Here is a 17,956-nt window from a genome sequence, read left to right as displayed (position 1 = left end):
TGATCAGATAAGATAACATAAGATAAGAAACTTATTTAAGTGTCAATGTATTTAGCTTGAGTTGGCTAACTTGAATTGGGACACTAAAAAAGTTATATAAACCTTCAATACTTTTAAATACTTAAAACTAAAAACTTCTAAGAACAATACTTTGAAATACTTCAAAAACGACGCCTTACTAGTATTTACAATAATTATAATATATACGCTACAAAGCTTAAGGAGGTTCGATGTAGTTTTTTTGGCCCTAGGGTGGCTGTTTTGAAAATGAAAATTATCAAGGAAGCCAGCCAATGTTCGATTTTTGCCAAAATACACCATATTGATCAAATATGACCAAATTTTAATTTTTTACTGGTCACGTAGACACAAAGGTTTAAGGTTGACCAAAATTTAGAAAAATGGCATGGTATTCCATTCTATAGGAAACCAAAATTTATACGTTCGGCAAAACAAGTCTCGTGCCCCGTCCTTACAGGTTGGTTAGCAAAGTGCTTGCTAAAGTTTCTGTCTGAACGAAACCAAGCCGCAGAAAATCGTTCAACTTCGATTGCATTTATTATTTCAAACTAGAAAGTCTTACTACAATCAGCCAAAATCAATTTCTAACCCTCTCAGAGTGCCTCGATTTAAAAACTAGTCCTGCACGGTGCAAAACTGTTGCCTGGGTCGGACTTGGTGATTGCTTTTTGATGTCATATCCCGCATACTTTGATTCGCGTAATTCAAAAACTGGCTCTTTTCGATTAGAAAATAGTGAAATGCGTCAACACACCATCAGTTCTCCTGCTTAGTTAGATCTACTCAGTTCAGTATTTTAGCGCACATAAATTTTCCAGTAATCTCCCGGCGATAATGGTACAAAACTACTTCCGACATCATCGCACTGCCAGTCACCATAAACGATATTCCAGTGATACATGTTAGCAACAAATGCTGCGTGGTCGTACATGCTGTATTCTCCTTTTTTCAGATAGTGTCCCCACTTTCCAACATAGTGAGCGCCGTCATTACCCCACCTATCACACTGCTTGGCTAAGTAAGAGTTGTCGCTGGCCAATCTCTTAAATGAATTGCACGAAGCGGGAAGTACGTTAGTCTGGCCGCTGAAGTACTGGACCACAGCTTCACCAGTGCTGTTAGCGACAGTGGTCACGTGGAACGTACGTCCCTGTTTTTTTCTGCAGTGGAATCTCAGTTGAGTGAAATTTAATTGTGTTCTTAGCTCATTCATGGCGCTTTTTGTGATGCCAGTTATGTTGTTGTCATAATTGCTGATCCCGCGGTATGATGTCTCAGCGGTCCAGCTAGAGGGTGGCGTAGAGCTTTCCATCAAGAGATTGGCGACGAGAAGCCAGCCTCCTGGAAATCAGCAATAATTAAAGTTTAACTACTTTATTTACAGTGATTAGAGTAAACCGAGGGTTAAAATAATCGAGGATTAAAATAAGTAAATATGTTTTTGTGTACTCCATGTTATGCTTCAAATGCTACTGAAATATCAGAACTGGTTTTTGATATATACCTTTTTTGGACAATTATCTAGTAGATCTCTACGTCCGAAATCAGAAATAGTGAACGCAAAAGACATCTTAAGCGCAAATTAATTCAGAAATTGAAGAGTGTAAAAAAGTAGCCGACCTCACGGAACAAGAGAAAAAGTGAAAGATAAGGAAAGATTAATACTCTTTATAAATTCTGACGCTGACTTATTTGAGCGTAAACAACGCTCATAATGTACTCAAGACGTTTCGACCGAGAATCTTCGGTCTTCTTCAGTTGTTATCATGGCATAAAAAAACGGCTTTTTGACGGTTCCACATTTGTACGCGCGCGCGAGTGACTAATACAAATACACGCGAACGCTGCGCAAGACTATGAACATTATGTAAGTGACTTATATACATCAGGGATGTCTATGTGTTCATTTCCCGCATTCTGGTCCCTCTGCGAATGCCACATTTCTAGGAAAAGAAACAACAAGCGCCGGAAAACGCAAAGAAAAGGAGCATGTGGTTAAAGTCTTGATGAACAATAACTATCCAATGCGGTTTATCAAGAGTTGTGATTCTCATCGCAAAGCTAATCGTCGTGTCTCAAACAGCACCCACACTCTAAATGATACCGCAACATCGTTTGTTGTTCTACCCTACGTGAAAGGCGTAACTGAAAGAATCTCAAAAGTTCTACGCAACAACGGGGTCAAAGTTGGCTTTAAACCACATAACACGTTACGCACACGCTTCCCCAGACCGAAGGACAAACTCACAGCATTACAGTATAGATGTGTAGTTTACAGAGTTAACTGCCTTGACTGCAATTTTACCTATTATGGACAAACGGACAAAGCGTTAGCTACTCCAATTAAAGAACATCAAAGAGCAGTCCGTGTTTGCGACAAAAACTCTAAGATCGCGCAACACGCGAACACTTTTGGCCATGATATGGATTTCAATCATGCAGCGGTGGTGGACAAGTCAGGCGATTACCACAAGAGGCTTTTCCTAGAAGCGTGGCATTCGCAGAGGGACCAGAATGCGGGAAATGAACACATAGACATCCCTGATGTATATAAGTCACTTACATAATGTTCATAGTCTCGCGCAGCGTTCGCGTGTATTTGTATTAGTCACTCGCGCGCGCGTACAAATGTGAAACCGTTAAAAAGCCGTTTTTTATGCCATGATAACAATCGAAGAAGACCGAAGATTCTCGGTCGAAACGTCTTGAGTACATTATGAGCGTTGTTTACGCTCAAATAAGTCAGCGTCAGAATTTATAAAGAGTATTAATGTCAACTCCTTACTGTAATTTTGGTATTTTTCGTTTAATAAGGAAAGATTGTTAATTCTAATCTCCGCGCGGTACAGAAATAAGAAATGGGACCAAGGACAGTCCCCAAAGGGACCCCCTGCCTGATGTCTGTAAGGTTATTGTTGTTTTTTCCCGTCGAGTACTCAGATTTTTCCTTTGTCACGCTCGTGACAAGAAGAACATTACATCTTTCTCAAGAGTAAAACAAGTCCAAGATAGCTAGATCCTGATTTTATGAAGTCCAAAGAAGACAATTGGTTTAAAAGATTTTCTGAGTTCTTGATTATTTTTTTGTTTCTACCTCCATCAGTTGTCATGTCACAGTAGACCTTCAAAGGGTTTCCATTTTGTTCAGGGTCGATCCAGTACTCCCCGTCTCCTTCAGAATCTCCAGAATCTCGGATGTCCTTACAGGAATTCCCAGGTGACGAAGAAAAATACCCGCGTTTCTCTGAAAATTGGCATCAAAATATAATTTCAATACACTATTTTTTTTACCACACGTGGAGTTTCGAGTTTGTGTCTATATATTATATAGCGACATGACTTTTCTACATTTTAGTCAAGAAATGGGTGGCGGTTATGTTGTCAGGGTGGAATGTTTGCGCTTGTTACCCCAGACGACGTTTTAAGGTGAGCTGGTAATGGCACCGCCGTGCATGACACATGACAACGTGCCGAGAAAGACTAACTCACTTGAGCTACAGGTGATTCCTTTGTACCCAGGATTACACGTGCTGCAGTGATTCTGATCTGAGCTCCATCTTCCGTCGTTTTCACAAACAAAATTCGAGTTGGCAACCTGGCAAGAAAAAGACAAGCAATTAAAGAAGGAATCGAGGTAGTTTAGAAACGCTGTTATGAGAAGTCAGTGTGTCACGCGTGATATCAAAGAGCACTGAATCATATTGATTCTGTTGCTAGCCTCGAGACAACAGCAAACAACAGGCCTGCTCTTGACAGATTTTAATTTGATGTTAATGTTTTGACAAATTCCTTAAAGGCAAGAGAAAATAAAAGGACAGAAAGGGACTCGTCTAGGCCTTGGGATATGTCAAATTCACTAATGTTTTTTTTTTTGGACGCATAGCTAATAAATAAATTATTATTATTTACTTTTTATTTAATTATTACTCATTTTTTTCACGTTAATGTTCAAGAAACTGCAGAAAAACAATGCATACCCGTGCAACCTCTTCATATTTGCTGTACCATAACCGTGTGGCTCTATTCGACTTAAAACGCCTCATAATACAGTAAAAACCCGCGTGTAAGAACCCACTTTTTTCAGAGTTTGGCAAAACAGGTTCTTGTATTATGGGGTACTTATTGACAGTTTAGGCTAAGTAGGTTCTTAATCAGGTTCTTAATTTCTACAGAGTAGACATTGTTGTTGATTATCAGAAAATAGTATAAAATCTGGTCTGTTCTTCATTATAAATATTTATTAATGCACACATGTTGCCAAAAGTCCAACAACATACTGTATATACCCCAGTAACATCACCTTTCTGGTTTTTGGTAAAAAATATACAAATTAAATAGTTAAACCCTACATATAAGAACCTGTAGGAATTTGTTTGGCTAAACAGGTTCTTATATTTTGGGGTATTATAAAAGCAACTTTCTGCCAGAAGGTTCTTAAATTCCTAGGTTCTTACACGCGGGTTTTTACTGTATTACAGTATGCGACGTAGAAGAAGATCTTTCTTATAAGTTCCCATGTTGTCGCATCAAAAATGCAAATCACTTAACGACAGCTTCTTAGAGCGAGACTTGTGGCTATACATAAAACAAACCTGCATAAGTTCGAAGTACGTCGACCCCTGTTTTTTCTCGAAGTCCTCTGGTCTCGACTTCCGTGTTTCCTTGTTTAAATGACACATTTGTGTACCCAAGTCCTCGTCGGCGAAACAGTTGTATGATTGACACCTGTCATTTCTCAAACACTGCAATCCGCACTTCAAATCCTCTCCCATACAGACATCGATAACATGGCCAAACAGAGCGTAATCTGCAGGTGAGAGTTGTACGTTACGCTATTATTAATCCAATGTGTATATACCTGATTGAAGAAACGTTGACCCGTGAAAAGCCTAAACGATAAAGGATGCGACCCAAATGTGTACTGGGAAATCGGAAAAGAAAGTAATCGTCATCTGTGACAGAATGAACATTATCATACGATAGGTTGCATACATCATGCTTTTAAAGCCCTAAAAAATATATATTGCCTTGATTATGAATAAATAGGATATTACTAAGCTTAACAATGCTGTCTACCCATAATCCCATTCGGTCTTATCGATCATGGTTTGAGCTTTTCATGGGTCAACGTTTCTTCAATCAGGTATATGCAAAAATAAACAACAAAACTAACAATGTGCTCAATCTTGCAAAATATCGTCTGATTTTAGTCAAGTTGAACTGTGGCCTCTTCCCCGGGCTAAGAATCAGGCGATATTCTGCGCGATTTCGCATGATAAGCGAATATTAATTGTTAAAGTTAATTATTATCCTAGATTACCATCATGACTCTGTTGTCACAGATTATCAATGATTGATAGATTATTATTATATAACAATTATATAAACACCGTACAAAGGATTTAAGCCTAAATGAAAAGAAGGAATCTTCAATTCCTACCAGTAACAAAAAAATACAATTTATTTTTTAAAAAAAACAAGGTTCTATATAAATATATTATTATTTCAGATTTGTAATATTATGCTAGTCCCCTTTTATAATTTCTTAAACCGGAATTGAATTTACTGCTTGTGCTCAATTTTTGGTAACAAAAGATCAGATTATGTGAAATTTCGTTGTATTTTATTAATATTTGACGAGAAAAGAAATTAAAAATAAAGAATGGATAATTCCATGTCTTGAAATTTTGGTTTGACATTTGACGACTTAATAAAATTAAGAACATATCGAGAAAGCATTTCGAAAACACATTTTGGGAAAAAATCCTGTCTCTGACAGATTTTTAATGTTAGTACTAAGTATTTCCTTCCATGTCACAAGTCAGTTTTTCTTCCGCACTCTCCTGGTAGCAATATCTCACATCGTTGTGAAAACAGTTCTTTGCTTAGCATCAGTCAATATATATAGAACCTGTCACAGCTCACCGTAAAACAAATAGTGGTACAATTAACTTTAAAAAATACTATGCCAGTTTACTGAAGCTATAACCTATTGATATTACTGTGATGCCATTAAGAACTTTAGATCTCAACTTGAAAAAGGCAGGCTGAGTTTTTCAAGTTCTGCCCTCGTGGCCTGGAAAAACAGCTAAAACTAATAATAAATTCATTCTTCCTTTAACAACAATTCACTTTATATCTTCATCTTCGTGTACTAGTTGTATTTCTTGTACGAGCAAGACCGCTTCGCAAATTAAGTATTTATTTTCACCGAAAAGCAGTTAAATCTCCGTGACAGTGTCATTTTAATCTCAAGTTTTGATAATGAAAGAGAAGTTAGGTGAAAAAGTTTGATGTTACACAAGGACTGTTGGCAGGTAATTTGCTTGCACCAACTTGGCCTGATTTAAGGGGACACTGTCACCCGTTTCACTTCAAAAACTCAAGAGCCTAAAGACACATTAAAAAATCTACAAATAGCATCGCAATTTTGTTAAAAATTACTATACCAGTGTATTGAAGTTATAAACTATTGATATCATGTGATACCATCAAACTTTAGATCTCAGCTTGAAAAAGTCTGGCTGATTTTTTCAAGTTCTGCCCTTGTGGCCTGGAAAAAAACAGCTAAAAATAACAATGACTCCATCCTTCCTTTAACAACAATTTACTCTATATCTTCCTCTTGATGTACTATTTGTGCGACAAGACCGCTTTTTCCAATAAGTACTTATTTTTTTCAAAAAGCAATTAAATCCCCGAGACAGTGTCCCTTTAATCTCAAGTTTTGATAACGAAAGAAAGGTAAGGTGAAAAAGTTTGATGTTGCACAACTACTGATCGACATGCTGGCAGATATTTTCCTTTTCACCAACCTGACATTTAAAAACGTGTCAAGTTTATCAGTTAACAAGTATCGATATAAGTAAATATTTAGTTATATTCCTTGAAAAAAGGTGAATGACACGCCAATTCAAAGGGCTTTTATGCAAGGTAGACGTTGATGCAAAATTGACACTGAAGATAACATTTGCATAGGTGCACAAATTGAATTTGAAATGGTTATGTTTCATACCTTGGTGACTTTCAAAAAAGCTTGAGTGAGATTCAGTGCCTTCTGCAAACAGAACGGTTCCTTTGAAAATTAAAATGATGGCTAGACAAAGCAGCATGCCTGATGAAAATATATGTACAACGCCTGACGGCGCCATGACGACGTGCTGAATAAGCCTGTTTGTATAGAAGAAACAACAGTGTTAGTACAAATTCACCTTTTTCAGAGATCTTCATAAAAAGGAGAGTTTCAACTTATAAATATTGCATAACAAACTGTCGGCTGGATACCTATTTTAATTTACATGATTGTATATTTGTAGAAAGAATTTAATTCCACGCAACTTTTAATCAGGTTTGGTTATTAAGGAAATTCACGATCTTGAATAAGTTAACAGAGCCAAAACACCTGCCTCTTTCATTGAAGCCAGCAGAAACGAAAAGGCGTTTGCAATAGTGTTGAGCAAGTTTCAATCTCCTGGCAACTAAAGTAATTAATCCATCATGAGTTTATTTTAAAAAATCATAAGTATTTTTCTCAAGAAATAGTGTATTTTGGAAGTAAATTTCGAATACGAATTGAATGAAATAAGACAGCCGATCACCAAAGGTTCTTGATTAAAATAAGTAAATAATACAAACTTGTTTCGAAACGTCGATGGCTAATGTTCGAGGACAGGTACTCGCACTTTAACGATTATTTTATCGTTATATATTGTTCGTTTCAAAAATCATAGTCTTCCATGGTTCTTCAAGTCTTTTGAGTGCGCCTTCCCACAAATATACTCCTTCGGAACGGATAAACCGGACGATTTAGCAGCCGTATGATACCAGTGATGGTGTAAACTGACATGGATTGGAGCAGACCGTCTAATTACTTTTGTCCATATAATCACTAACCGGATGAACAAAGCAGCGGGCTTTTGGCAGAAGCCTGTCACGTGACCTTGGAAATTACGAGAAAGGATTGCACAAAAGAGTTTCAGAAATGTGAAGAACATGACAAAAGCAGTAAGGATGTCAATTTTTGATAAATAAAGGATAAATTTGACAAATTCTGGTGGTTCGAATGTTTTTTAAATATATTAAAATATATTTACGTTATCTGTAAAGAAAAGAGTCCTAGATAGAAAAACCTTGCCATCTGGGACGTTCTTCCGAATGAATATTCCTATATATAAATAATTCAATTTCAACAGAGCGGTCTCGATACACTAAATAGATACACCATAAAATTTATCCCTTAGTCAGTGGTCTCAAAATAACTAACCTAACTTATTTCGTCTTAATGCTTTTTTCATTTCGTTTACTGTGTACGTACTACAGTAAAAGCGTTTTTCATAACATTACATTAAAGTACCTAATTTCTAGCCATGATTATAGCAAGAAGCAACAGATATATAGCGCAGTTATCTGTATCATACGCGTATACTTGTGGCATTTGTTACCCGTACCCAGTTTCAAATAAATGGATCGATAAACCTCAAATCCCCTGGGTAAACATTATGGCGCCCACTTAAAGTTCTACCATCATGGTGTCAAGCGTTATTTATATATTTATAAATAAATTTGAACACATCGATATATTTTAGAACGAAAAGAAAGAAAGAAACAGATGAACATAACATACCGCATCCAACAGTTAGTTACTAACTATCCCTTCAAGAACACATTAATGACATTAGGCTCTTGCTATGAAAAAGAAAAAGAATTATTTGGATAGTTGTATAACACATGGCTTCAAATTAAAACTCCAATACGTGTCTTTCTAAAATAGTTCCCATAACATACTTACGTTTCAACACTCAAGTGTCACGGTAGCTTCTATTTATCAATTTTTTCTCGTAGGTACTTAATTGTTGCGAAGACAATGCCATATAATGCGGGTGACAATATTTTCGCGATTGTTGATGAAAAGTGCACTCAACTGCCAGGCATTTTACATTTTGAGAAATTGGCGTTATTAAAGAACTCCGCATTTACTCACCATGAAGCCTTTTAATCAAAATAGCATATTTAAATCAAAAAATTAGCTACAAAAGAGCTTCAATTGATATGTACATTAGAGATACGGGCAGGTTTTTTCAAAACTTGTTTCTTTTCTCACTTTAAAAGCAATCTGAAACGATCATCCCATCAACACCATCTAAGGTATTTTGGATTAAAAGGTCCATGCAAAAAAAAGTTGCTCGCGAGGGCGTATTCCTTTTTAAACGAAATGGTAATCAGCTCGGCAAATCCTTTTTATTTTTTTGTTTTTCATATTACTTAATGCTCGTTCTAGAAAACAGTCCCAAAAACTACAGAACAACATAGCAACATTTTTCAACAACATTAGAAACTAATAAATTTCGTGGGTTTTTCGTTTTTGCAACTCTTTCTCAATCGCTAAAATTATAACAGTCATAACACGCCAAAATTACTAAAAATAAGGTAGAAAAGAAATATTGCCACTTCCAAAAATACGGTGAGACATAAAATATAAAAGCGAGAAAGCATATATACGGATTTTGAACCAGGTTGTGATTTCCCGTGTTGCGCTTCTGTCGCGTTCGCCGTCTCCGTGCGTTCGTGTGTCGTTCTCTCCTCCTCTCTCTCTCCTCTGTCCCCTTGCCCGGTCGTCCACTCAGTCCTTCACGTCAACAGTTATATATAAAGTGATATGAATATGAAAAAAAATACTTAAAAATAAACGACTTTATTTACGTGTCGGTGGAAATAAATATTTCAAATTAAACATTACTTTTTTTAAAAATATCAATTAGTGGGAGACTGACCAGTGGGTTATGGTTATAAACAAAACGCGGTTGAAATGCTGAATGCGAGAGAACGAAACGTTCAAGGAAAAAGCAAAGTTCAATTTTGGCATTGGCATTGCATGAAACAGATAACATTTTGACACCAATGAATCATCAGCGTTTTATTTCTTTTTTTGATGTAAATGCATATTTAAGAATACAGGCACGGTTGTAATGATAGAGGAATTTTTTAGGGTTAGTTTATGGACTAAGCGGTTAGACATCTAAGTAAACCTAACAACTCTTTCAACAGTTACTGTAATAAGTTCAATGAGAAATAACCAATACCGTTTTAGGTTATAGATAACTTTCAATATTTACATAAACATAGATAAGTACAGTTCAAAACAATAAAGACGTAACTTTAGGCACAACGTTTGGGCACGTTTTGCCGCCTAATGTGGATTGTACTCCATGACATAACGGAGAACTTTCAAAATGACATAGTCGCATTAAAAGTTTAAGGGAAAAAGTCTGATGAAACTTTATAGAGCTCTTTATTCATATATGAACTCTAAAAAACCTTTTTACAGACGGCCCCTTGTAAAATGTCATTAAAATTATAGATACAAAATCAGTTTCAACTATAAAAAAAAATTATGGTAATGGTTTAAATAACCGTGAAACTGGTTATATGTAAAACAAAGAACTATACAAATAAATATAGTACCTCCATACAAATAATTGCTTAATATTTAGAGACTGGAAATTAAAGGGTATCTACAGTCAACCAAAAACATTTTTGTTTTGTTTTGTTTTGTTTTTATTTTTTGCCTTGGCTTAAAACCTAGTCTTGCGAGAGGCAAACCTGTTAAAACGAACTCGGCAAACGTCAACCCCTGCCGATGGCAAATTGATATCATAACCCGCCCAACTTTGATACACCTAATTCATAACGGGCTATTTTTGTGCTTGGGAAACGGCCAAAAGCTTCAACAAAGGAAAGTCGTTCTAAGATCAGCTAAAAACAATTTAGATTAAAGTTTTTAAGCCTTGACTTAAAAACTAATCTTGCAAGGTGCAAAACTGTTGAAACAAAGGCAAATTTAAACCTTATTCATGCCGTAGACTGTTCAACTTTGATTCACATAATCCAAAAACAAGCTTTTTCGTTGCTTAGAAAACGTCCAAATTATCAATACATAATCCACTCAATACTGTTGCAATCTCAGTACTCAGTTTAAGTGACATTTTAGCGTACATAGACTTTCCAGAAATCTCCCGGCGATATCAGTACATAATTATTTTCACCATCATCGCACTGCCAGTTACCATTATAGATAACCCAGTGATACTCGAAAGCAATAAACGCCGCGTGGTTGTACAAGCTGTGTTGTCCCTGTTTTTGGTAATGTCCCCACTTTCCAACATAGTGTGCCCCGTCATTTCCCCACATTTCACACAGCATAGCTAACAGAGAGTTGTCGCCGTTTAGTCTCTTAAACGAATTGCATGAAGAGGGCTGTACGTTAGTCTGACCGCTAAAGTACTGGACCACAGCTTCACCAGTGCTGTTAGTGGCCGTGGTCACGTGGAACGTACGTCCCTGTTGTTTACTGCAGTGGAATCTCAGTTGAGTGAAATTATAGAGTGTTCGTAGCTCTTTCATGGCGCTTTTTGTGATGCCCATTTTGTTGTTGTTATAGTTGCTGATCCCGCGGTATGATGTTTCAGCGGTCCAGCTAGAGGGTGGAGTAGAGCTTTCCATCAACAAATTGGCGACGAGAAGCCAGCCTCCTAGAAATCAACAGTTACGTTAAGTTTTACCATTAATGACTTAAAGTCATTAAAAACCGACGATTAAACTTGGTATAGATGCATTTTTATGGCATTCGTTTACTCTGTGCGTTGTTTCATGAATATCTAGAGGTCTGAAAGTGAAAACTCGTATAAACGATATTCTGAGTTCTTCCACTACCACTAATTAAAATATAGTTTTACGATTCAATCGCTTAAATATTTACATCTTTTACCTCCATCAGTTGTCATGTCACAGTAGACTTTTAAAGGGCTTCCTGTTTTTTCAGGGTCGATCCAGTACTCCCCGTCTCCTTCAGAATCTCCAGAATCCCGGATGTCCTTACAGGACTTCCCAGGTGACGAAGGAAAAATCCCAAGTTTTTCTGAAAATTGGCATCAAAAAATAATTTAATGCAGTTTGTTCTTGACCTCTGTTTTTTGAGTTTGTGTGTATTTTTAATAGATATAGGGAGGTTAAGCACAGATATTTTTGTGCCGGGGACGACAGTCACGGCAACCGGAAGACAAATGTCGTCGTTGTGGGACGTATAATCGTATTTCCATTCGTTGCGACCTTTAGTTTTAAATGCTAAAACGAAAGCTATCAATCCTGTTGCCCACCATAGCTCAAAAGAGTCTGTGCTTAACTGGGTGGCAAAGATGTAATTTTAAACAGAGTGAAATTTTTCGTCGTAACCTAGATGTCATTTTATGATGAGCTGATAGTGGCGCCGCGAAGCTACTACTTTTTACTTTTTTTTTCTTTTTACTTTTTTTTTCTTCAGAGGTTCATGATACATGAGCCACGGAAGCCTAACTCACTTGAGCAACAGTCGATTCCCTTGTATCCAGGATTACAAGTGCTGCAGCCATTCTGATGTGCGCTCCATCGTCCGTCGTTTTTACAAACAAAATTTGAGTTGGCAATCTGGAAAAAATAAAAGCTCCTTATAATTAAGACGGGTAATTTAGTTTTTACGAAACTTGTTACAAGCAGTGTGGCACATGTGACATCAAAGAATACGGTAACATAGTGATTTTATAGATACCGGCCTGGATGCAACAACAAACTTCAGATATATCTCTGATTGGCTTGTAATTTAGGATATTAATGTTTTTTCAACATTCCTTTATTCATTTCGTTATTGCCGTAAAGGGCAACGTTGTGACCATTAGCATAAATAATACACACCTGTATTAGTTCGAAGTACGTCGATCCCTGCTTTTTCTTGAAGTCTTTCTGGTCTGGAAATTCGTGTTTCGTTGTTTAAATGACAGATTTGTGCACTAACACTCTTGGCGGCGAAACAGTTGTATGATCGGCACTTGTCATTTCTCAAACACTGCAATCCACACTCCAAATATTCTCCCGTACAAATGTCGATTACATGGCCAAGTAGAGCGTAATCTGCAGGTAATAGTTGTTAGGTACGTGCAGAATTCAAATATGGACATTTTTTTCAATACTGTACATCCTATTATTATTATTTACCCATGCACGGCTCTACAAAAAGATAACTCTCTGCTCTTATTTTTTCCTAGTATTTCTTTTAAATATCTATCAAACGTGATAGGTATTGCATGCCTTATTTCGTACGTTCTAAAGAAAATTGCTTCAGAAATACAAGAAAATAATGCATATTATTAATACAAATCACATAAATGTTTTAGTTGCAATTTAAAAGAAATAAGCACTCAAAATTTTTCAGACTATTGCTGTCTTTCTATATGGACTCACGCTTATCATGCTTATTTATATTTCTAATTGCAATCGAAATCGTGTGATTTCATTTACAGATTTGTAAAAGAAATCACACGATTTCGATTGCCCATACAGTTTGTAATCAGAGCTCAAGAGCTCGAGGTGTCTGAAAATGTAATTTATTTTTTTTTTTTTTTTTTTTTTTTATGTGGTGGGTCCTCTATTTATTTTTTTATATTTTTATTTGGCGCTTTTTTTATAAAAATTTTTTGATATTACCCCCGAAAAAAGGGAAATAAGAAAAAAACCGTAAGGAGTCTAAAAAAAAAAAAATTATATTACTATTAGCAGGAAGTTGCTGAAAAATTATTAACTTGTTAAATAAATGCGAAAAAATGTGCCACATATTTAATTATTTTTCTCATGGAATAAGAAGAACACCTAAAGTTGAGGACACTTTATAACCTGTGCAAACTTTGAATTTCTAACAGTCAGGTCGTACTTAAAAATAATTGATTTACACCAACTTTTTAGTATATGTATTTAAAATACACGACAACGAGGGTCATATATAAGTCTACAACTTTTTAAAGAAACACATAATTATAACTATATATTTCTTTAAAAAGTTGTAGGGAAAAAATCGAAAAATGACGACATTTTTCAAACTTTGCAAAAGTTCTTAATTTCTAACATCGATTGTAGCCCATGTATGAAAATTTACTCGTAAATATTCAGATTTTAAAATTTCTAAAAGCAGAAATGAACTTACTGTTTGCGCCCAACTTTTTGCTTACAATAATTATGCGCAAGCTCATATTTTTCCATTATTTCTGGAACAATAATGGAAATTAAAAACAAGAATTTAATATCTTAAAATTCTGACTAGACATTTGAAGATTGGTTAAATTAGATGAACAATTTTAAATACAAAATGTTTTCCAATTAAGCTAGGTGTGCGGAAAACATATTTTGCGTAAAAATCTTGTTTCTGGCAAATATACCGACGTATTTTTAATAACTATTTGCCCCCTGTGTCACAACTTTTTTTTTTTTCGTACTACTAGCAAACACTGTAGGAAAAACATCAGTCTAAAAGCAAATGTTTCCTATTTTAGCATCGCAGCTTTAACGCGGCCCTTAATAAAGGCAAGCCGATTTCTTGCTTCAATACTTTCTACGTGTGCTAGCCCTTTAAATCTCAATGTTTTGATGATGAAGAATAAGGTAATAAAATTAGCTTGAAGTTACACAGGGACTGTTCGACGTATTGGGCCATTTTTTTTTTTTTTTTTTTTGCTTTTACCAACTTCACATTTACGAAAATGTCATTCCAATCAGTTAACCAGCTTCAATATATGATAACTGACCTTCCTTGAAAACAAGGAGAAGTGAATGAGAAGCAAATTTAAAGAGCTTTCATGCCAGATAAAATTTCATACATAATTGACAACGAAGAGGATATTTGCATAGGTGAAAAGTTGCTAAATTTGAAATAGTTTTGTTTCCTACCTTGGTGACTCTCAAAGAAACTTGATGCAGATTCAGTGCCTGCTGCAAAAGGGACGGTAACTTTGTAAACTAAGCCGTCGGGAAATAAAAGCAGTATGGATAATGACAACATAACACCAACCCCTGGCGCCATGATGACACGATGAGTAAGCCTGTTTACACAGAAGAAAACCTTATGTCAGTATAAAGTCACCTTTGTAAGAAAAGGGGAGTTTCAGCTTATAAATATTGCATAACAACATGTCAGCTGTGCATCCATTTATATTTTAAGACAGAGGGTTTTTTAAATTTCACCATTCCACACAATTCGTAATCAAGTTTGGTTAAAGAAAGTCAAATTTAAGATAAGTTAGCGTGAAACACCTGCTTTTCTATTTGAAGCAAGAACAAGACAGTAAATAACAAAAGCGCATTTGCAAAAGTGATGAGCAAGATTCAACTTCTTGCATTGGCAACTAAACTGAATCATCGTATCGACAACAACCTAAAATTCATTTTTAAGATTTTTAAGATGAGTTGCTCGTGGGTATTTCTCTCTAGATATACAAGGTAGAGGTTTCGAATACGAATGGAATAAATAAATATAGAAACAGATCCCTTAATTTTCAATTAAAAATAATATGTGACTGACAAAAGTTGATGAGAATGTTTAACGAAAGATACTCACACTTCAACGATAGTTGTATTGTTATATGTCGTTCGTTTCAAAAGGCATAGTCTTATGGTTTTTATGCATCTTTTGAGTGCGCCTTCCCAATGAATACTGAACCAAGCAGTTTTGCCAGAAGATGTAGCAGCTGTATGGTACCAGTGATGAGCCAATCTGATATGGATCGGAACATGCTGTCTTATTATAGTTTAATCAATTCAATCGTTCGCCGAATAAACAGGGTAATATGCTCTTTGCCAAAAACCTGTCATTTGACCTCAGCACTCATGAGAAAAGGTTACTACATGGCAGTCAAAAATAAAAAAGTAACATTTGTTTCTGTTTGGGATTCCTGAAGGTTTCTTCTTTTTCATTCCTTTGATCCGGTTGTGGTAGCTTTTTACATTGTGTTCGAATTTTGTCTTTTAATATATACGTTCGTCAACATAAGAATTTATCGACATTGAGGTTAACAAATACCCATTTTTGTTGCCCCGGCTATCTTTGTCTAGTGACATGTTCGACCTCTATTATGACATGTACCCTCCCTCGCTGTTAGCGCTGTTAGGTATAGTTTGAAACTCAGAAACTATCATTATTTGTACTTACTTTTTCGCTTTGACTTATGCTGTGGAGTGCTGCAATTTAAATCGTTCTATAAAGGCTGTCCGATGGCTTTTTATTATAACGAAGGATTTTTTACGCCTATCACAAGTGTGTGTTTATAAACTCCTTAACAATGGCCTTTTTGTGTCATCAAAGCTTTTACATCTATATTGTTGGGTCTTTAGAGTAAGCCCTTCACTTGCTAATTGACCATTTGTTTAGTGCTGTGAATGTAGTAAGAGAAACAGGTCTATAGGCACTGTCCTGTTTTTCAAACTATACTATCGGCCGTGTCTCTTTCCTTAACCCGATTCCTGTGCGATCCAAAGCACTATTAGTTGGCAAACACAGATAGAACTCTACTCTAGATTTGCATCACATGGAATATTGAATGCGTTTCTAGCGCGTGCTATTTATATTCAAAATATTTAGCAAACAGCCATTTCAAATATCGGTGTTTCGTTTTTGCAGCTGTGTAACTGATTGACTTAGAAAAGTATATTTCTGGAGTTCAACTATTGACAGTAATAAACACACCGCACTAACCTCTGCAGCGTTAGCTTCGCCGAGGTTTGCGTGCAAATAGCGAAAAACTTATACAGTGCCTGATATGGACAAATGTTTCGTCTTAGTAAGAACTCGTGAGAATTGCGCAGCCGGCGAGAAGGTCTAAAAAAAGCCGTAGAATTGAGTTTGCATTTGAAACGTTTGTCAGCAGTAGTAGTGATGAATTATTATTATTATTATTATTATTATTATTTTGCAAAGAAATGACCAGCGAAATTTAGTGTCATGAACTGATATTTTGAAATAAATGAATTTTGCGACAAAAATGAAATCGTCGACTTTTTTGGAAAGTGTCAATTGATTATGCTATATGGAAACTTATTGGGGACACTTCCCCTAAATTGCTGATTGTTTTGAATAAAAACGCGCAATATGACAGATCTAGAACCACTCTGGAACGGTAAGTCAGTGTTGAGCCAAGAACAATGGTCATTCTGCGCGATGATTATACCTATACCTATTAAGAAGCTATCTGATCATGAAATACTCAGTGTAAAGAGCTATTGACAATATTAATTATTCACAACCCAATTGCAACTTTCAGCTTGAGCTCCTTTTGTAATAGACCATATTCGTATTCTCGGTATTGGACTGGAACTAGCTTGCAATGGAGGCTCACGCAGCTTCATGTCATTTGCATTTGAAAAGATCACCAGCATTAGCCTAGCCTGAATTTCAGACATCCCTCCGTGCTCGCCTACTAAGGGACGTCTGAACACATCTGGGCCTAGTGCCGTCCGGTGACGTCACTACCCGAAAATCGGGTAGTGATTTTGATTGGTTGATTTAAAAATTATTTGCATAATTATGAGAAATTATAACTGAATTTTACCGCGCGAGGATTGTAATTTGAAAACGTTTGGAAAGAGTTCGAAAGAGTTCACCTTCCCAGAAATGAATTCATTAGTCATTTACCTTCAGTTTATTACTTTATTGGTTTACCTACGGATAAAGAATAGTAATGGAAATCAGTAGGTTTTAAGTTGGCGGCATTCGTCGCTTCGGCATGCAGTGTTTTGCCAAATTTATACGTATTCTTGTTTTGTCAACAAAGCTGTTTGACGCTTATGTCCTGCAACCTCGATGAGCCAGTGATTTCTGAACTCAGTGCCCACGGTCAAGTAGGATATTTTTGTACTGAATTCCGTTTCTTGATGCCTCTGTAACCGTCTTAATTGATTTATTTAAGTACTCACGAGTGTGTTTTTATTTGTCCGCTGCGTAACATATTATATTTTGATCGCTAGATAAAGCAAATCAGTTCAGATTAAATCGGTTCCGTAAAAGAATGTAGCCTGCAGTCGATTAAAATCTCATTCATTTGTCTCAAGTTTTCAATAGTTTACTTTTAGAACAATTTTATATCCT

The 17,956-nt window shown here is 36.0% G+C and overlaps 1 protein-coding gene and 1 pseudogene across 2 annotated transcripts; both read right to left on the bottom strand.

Moving 5' to 3' along the window:
* Positions 1 to 8,732, bottom strand: LOC144633836 (uncharacterized). Its single transcript, XM_078492720.1, has 6 exons — positions 8,645 to 8,732; positions 7,037 to 7,191; positions 4,614 to 4,828; positions 3,511 to 3,616; positions 3,116 to 3,265; positions 1 to 1,362 (listed from the first exon to the last, which is right to left on the bottom strand). Exons 1-6 carry the CDS (start codon positions 8,647 to 8,649, stop codon positions 818 to 820), a joined length of 1,176 nt encoding a protein of 391 aa, XP_078348846.1. The 5' UTR covers positions 8,650 to 8,732; the 3' UTR covers positions 1 to 817.
* A 1,797-nt stretch (positions 8,733 to 10,529) lies between these two features.
* On the bottom strand, positions 10,530 to 15,636 carry LOC144632992 (uncharacterized; annotated as a pseudogene). The gene is made up of 6 exons (XR_013566975.1): positions 15,434 to 15,636; positions 14,767 to 14,918; positions 12,745 to 12,960; positions 12,375 to 12,480; positions 11,786 to 11,935; positions 10,530 to 11,549 (listed from the first exon to the last, which is right to left on the bottom strand). The product of XR_013566975.1 is annotated as an uncharacterized LOC144632992 (transcript).
* Between the last annotated feature and the right edge of the window lie 2,320 nt (positions 15,637 to 17,956).

Source organism: Oculina patagonica, chromosome 12 (assembly GCF_052425735.1).
Source record: "Oculina patagonica isolate OP01 chromosome 12, crgOcupat, whole genome shotgun sequence".
In the NCBI taxonomy this organism is placed as follows: domain Eukaryota; kingdom Metazoa; phylum Cnidaria; class Anthozoa; order Scleractinia; family Oculinidae; genus Oculina; species Oculina patagonica.
This window is presented reverse-complemented; position numbering and strand designations above follow the sequence as displayed.

What these genes read in the sequence shown, in the direction of transcription:
- LOC144633836 (XM_078492720.1), bottom strand. An exon ending in CGTACTTCGAACTTATGCAG is followed by an intron (nt 3,617 to 4,613) that starts GTTTGTTTTATG and finishes TTTTCTTGCCAG; the next exon opens with GTTGCCAACTCGAATTTTGT. An exon ending in TGACATGACAACTGATGGAG is followed by an intron (nt 1,363 to 3,115) that starts GTAGAAACAAAA and finishes GCTGATTTCCAG; the next exon opens with GAGGCTGGCTTCTCGTCGCC.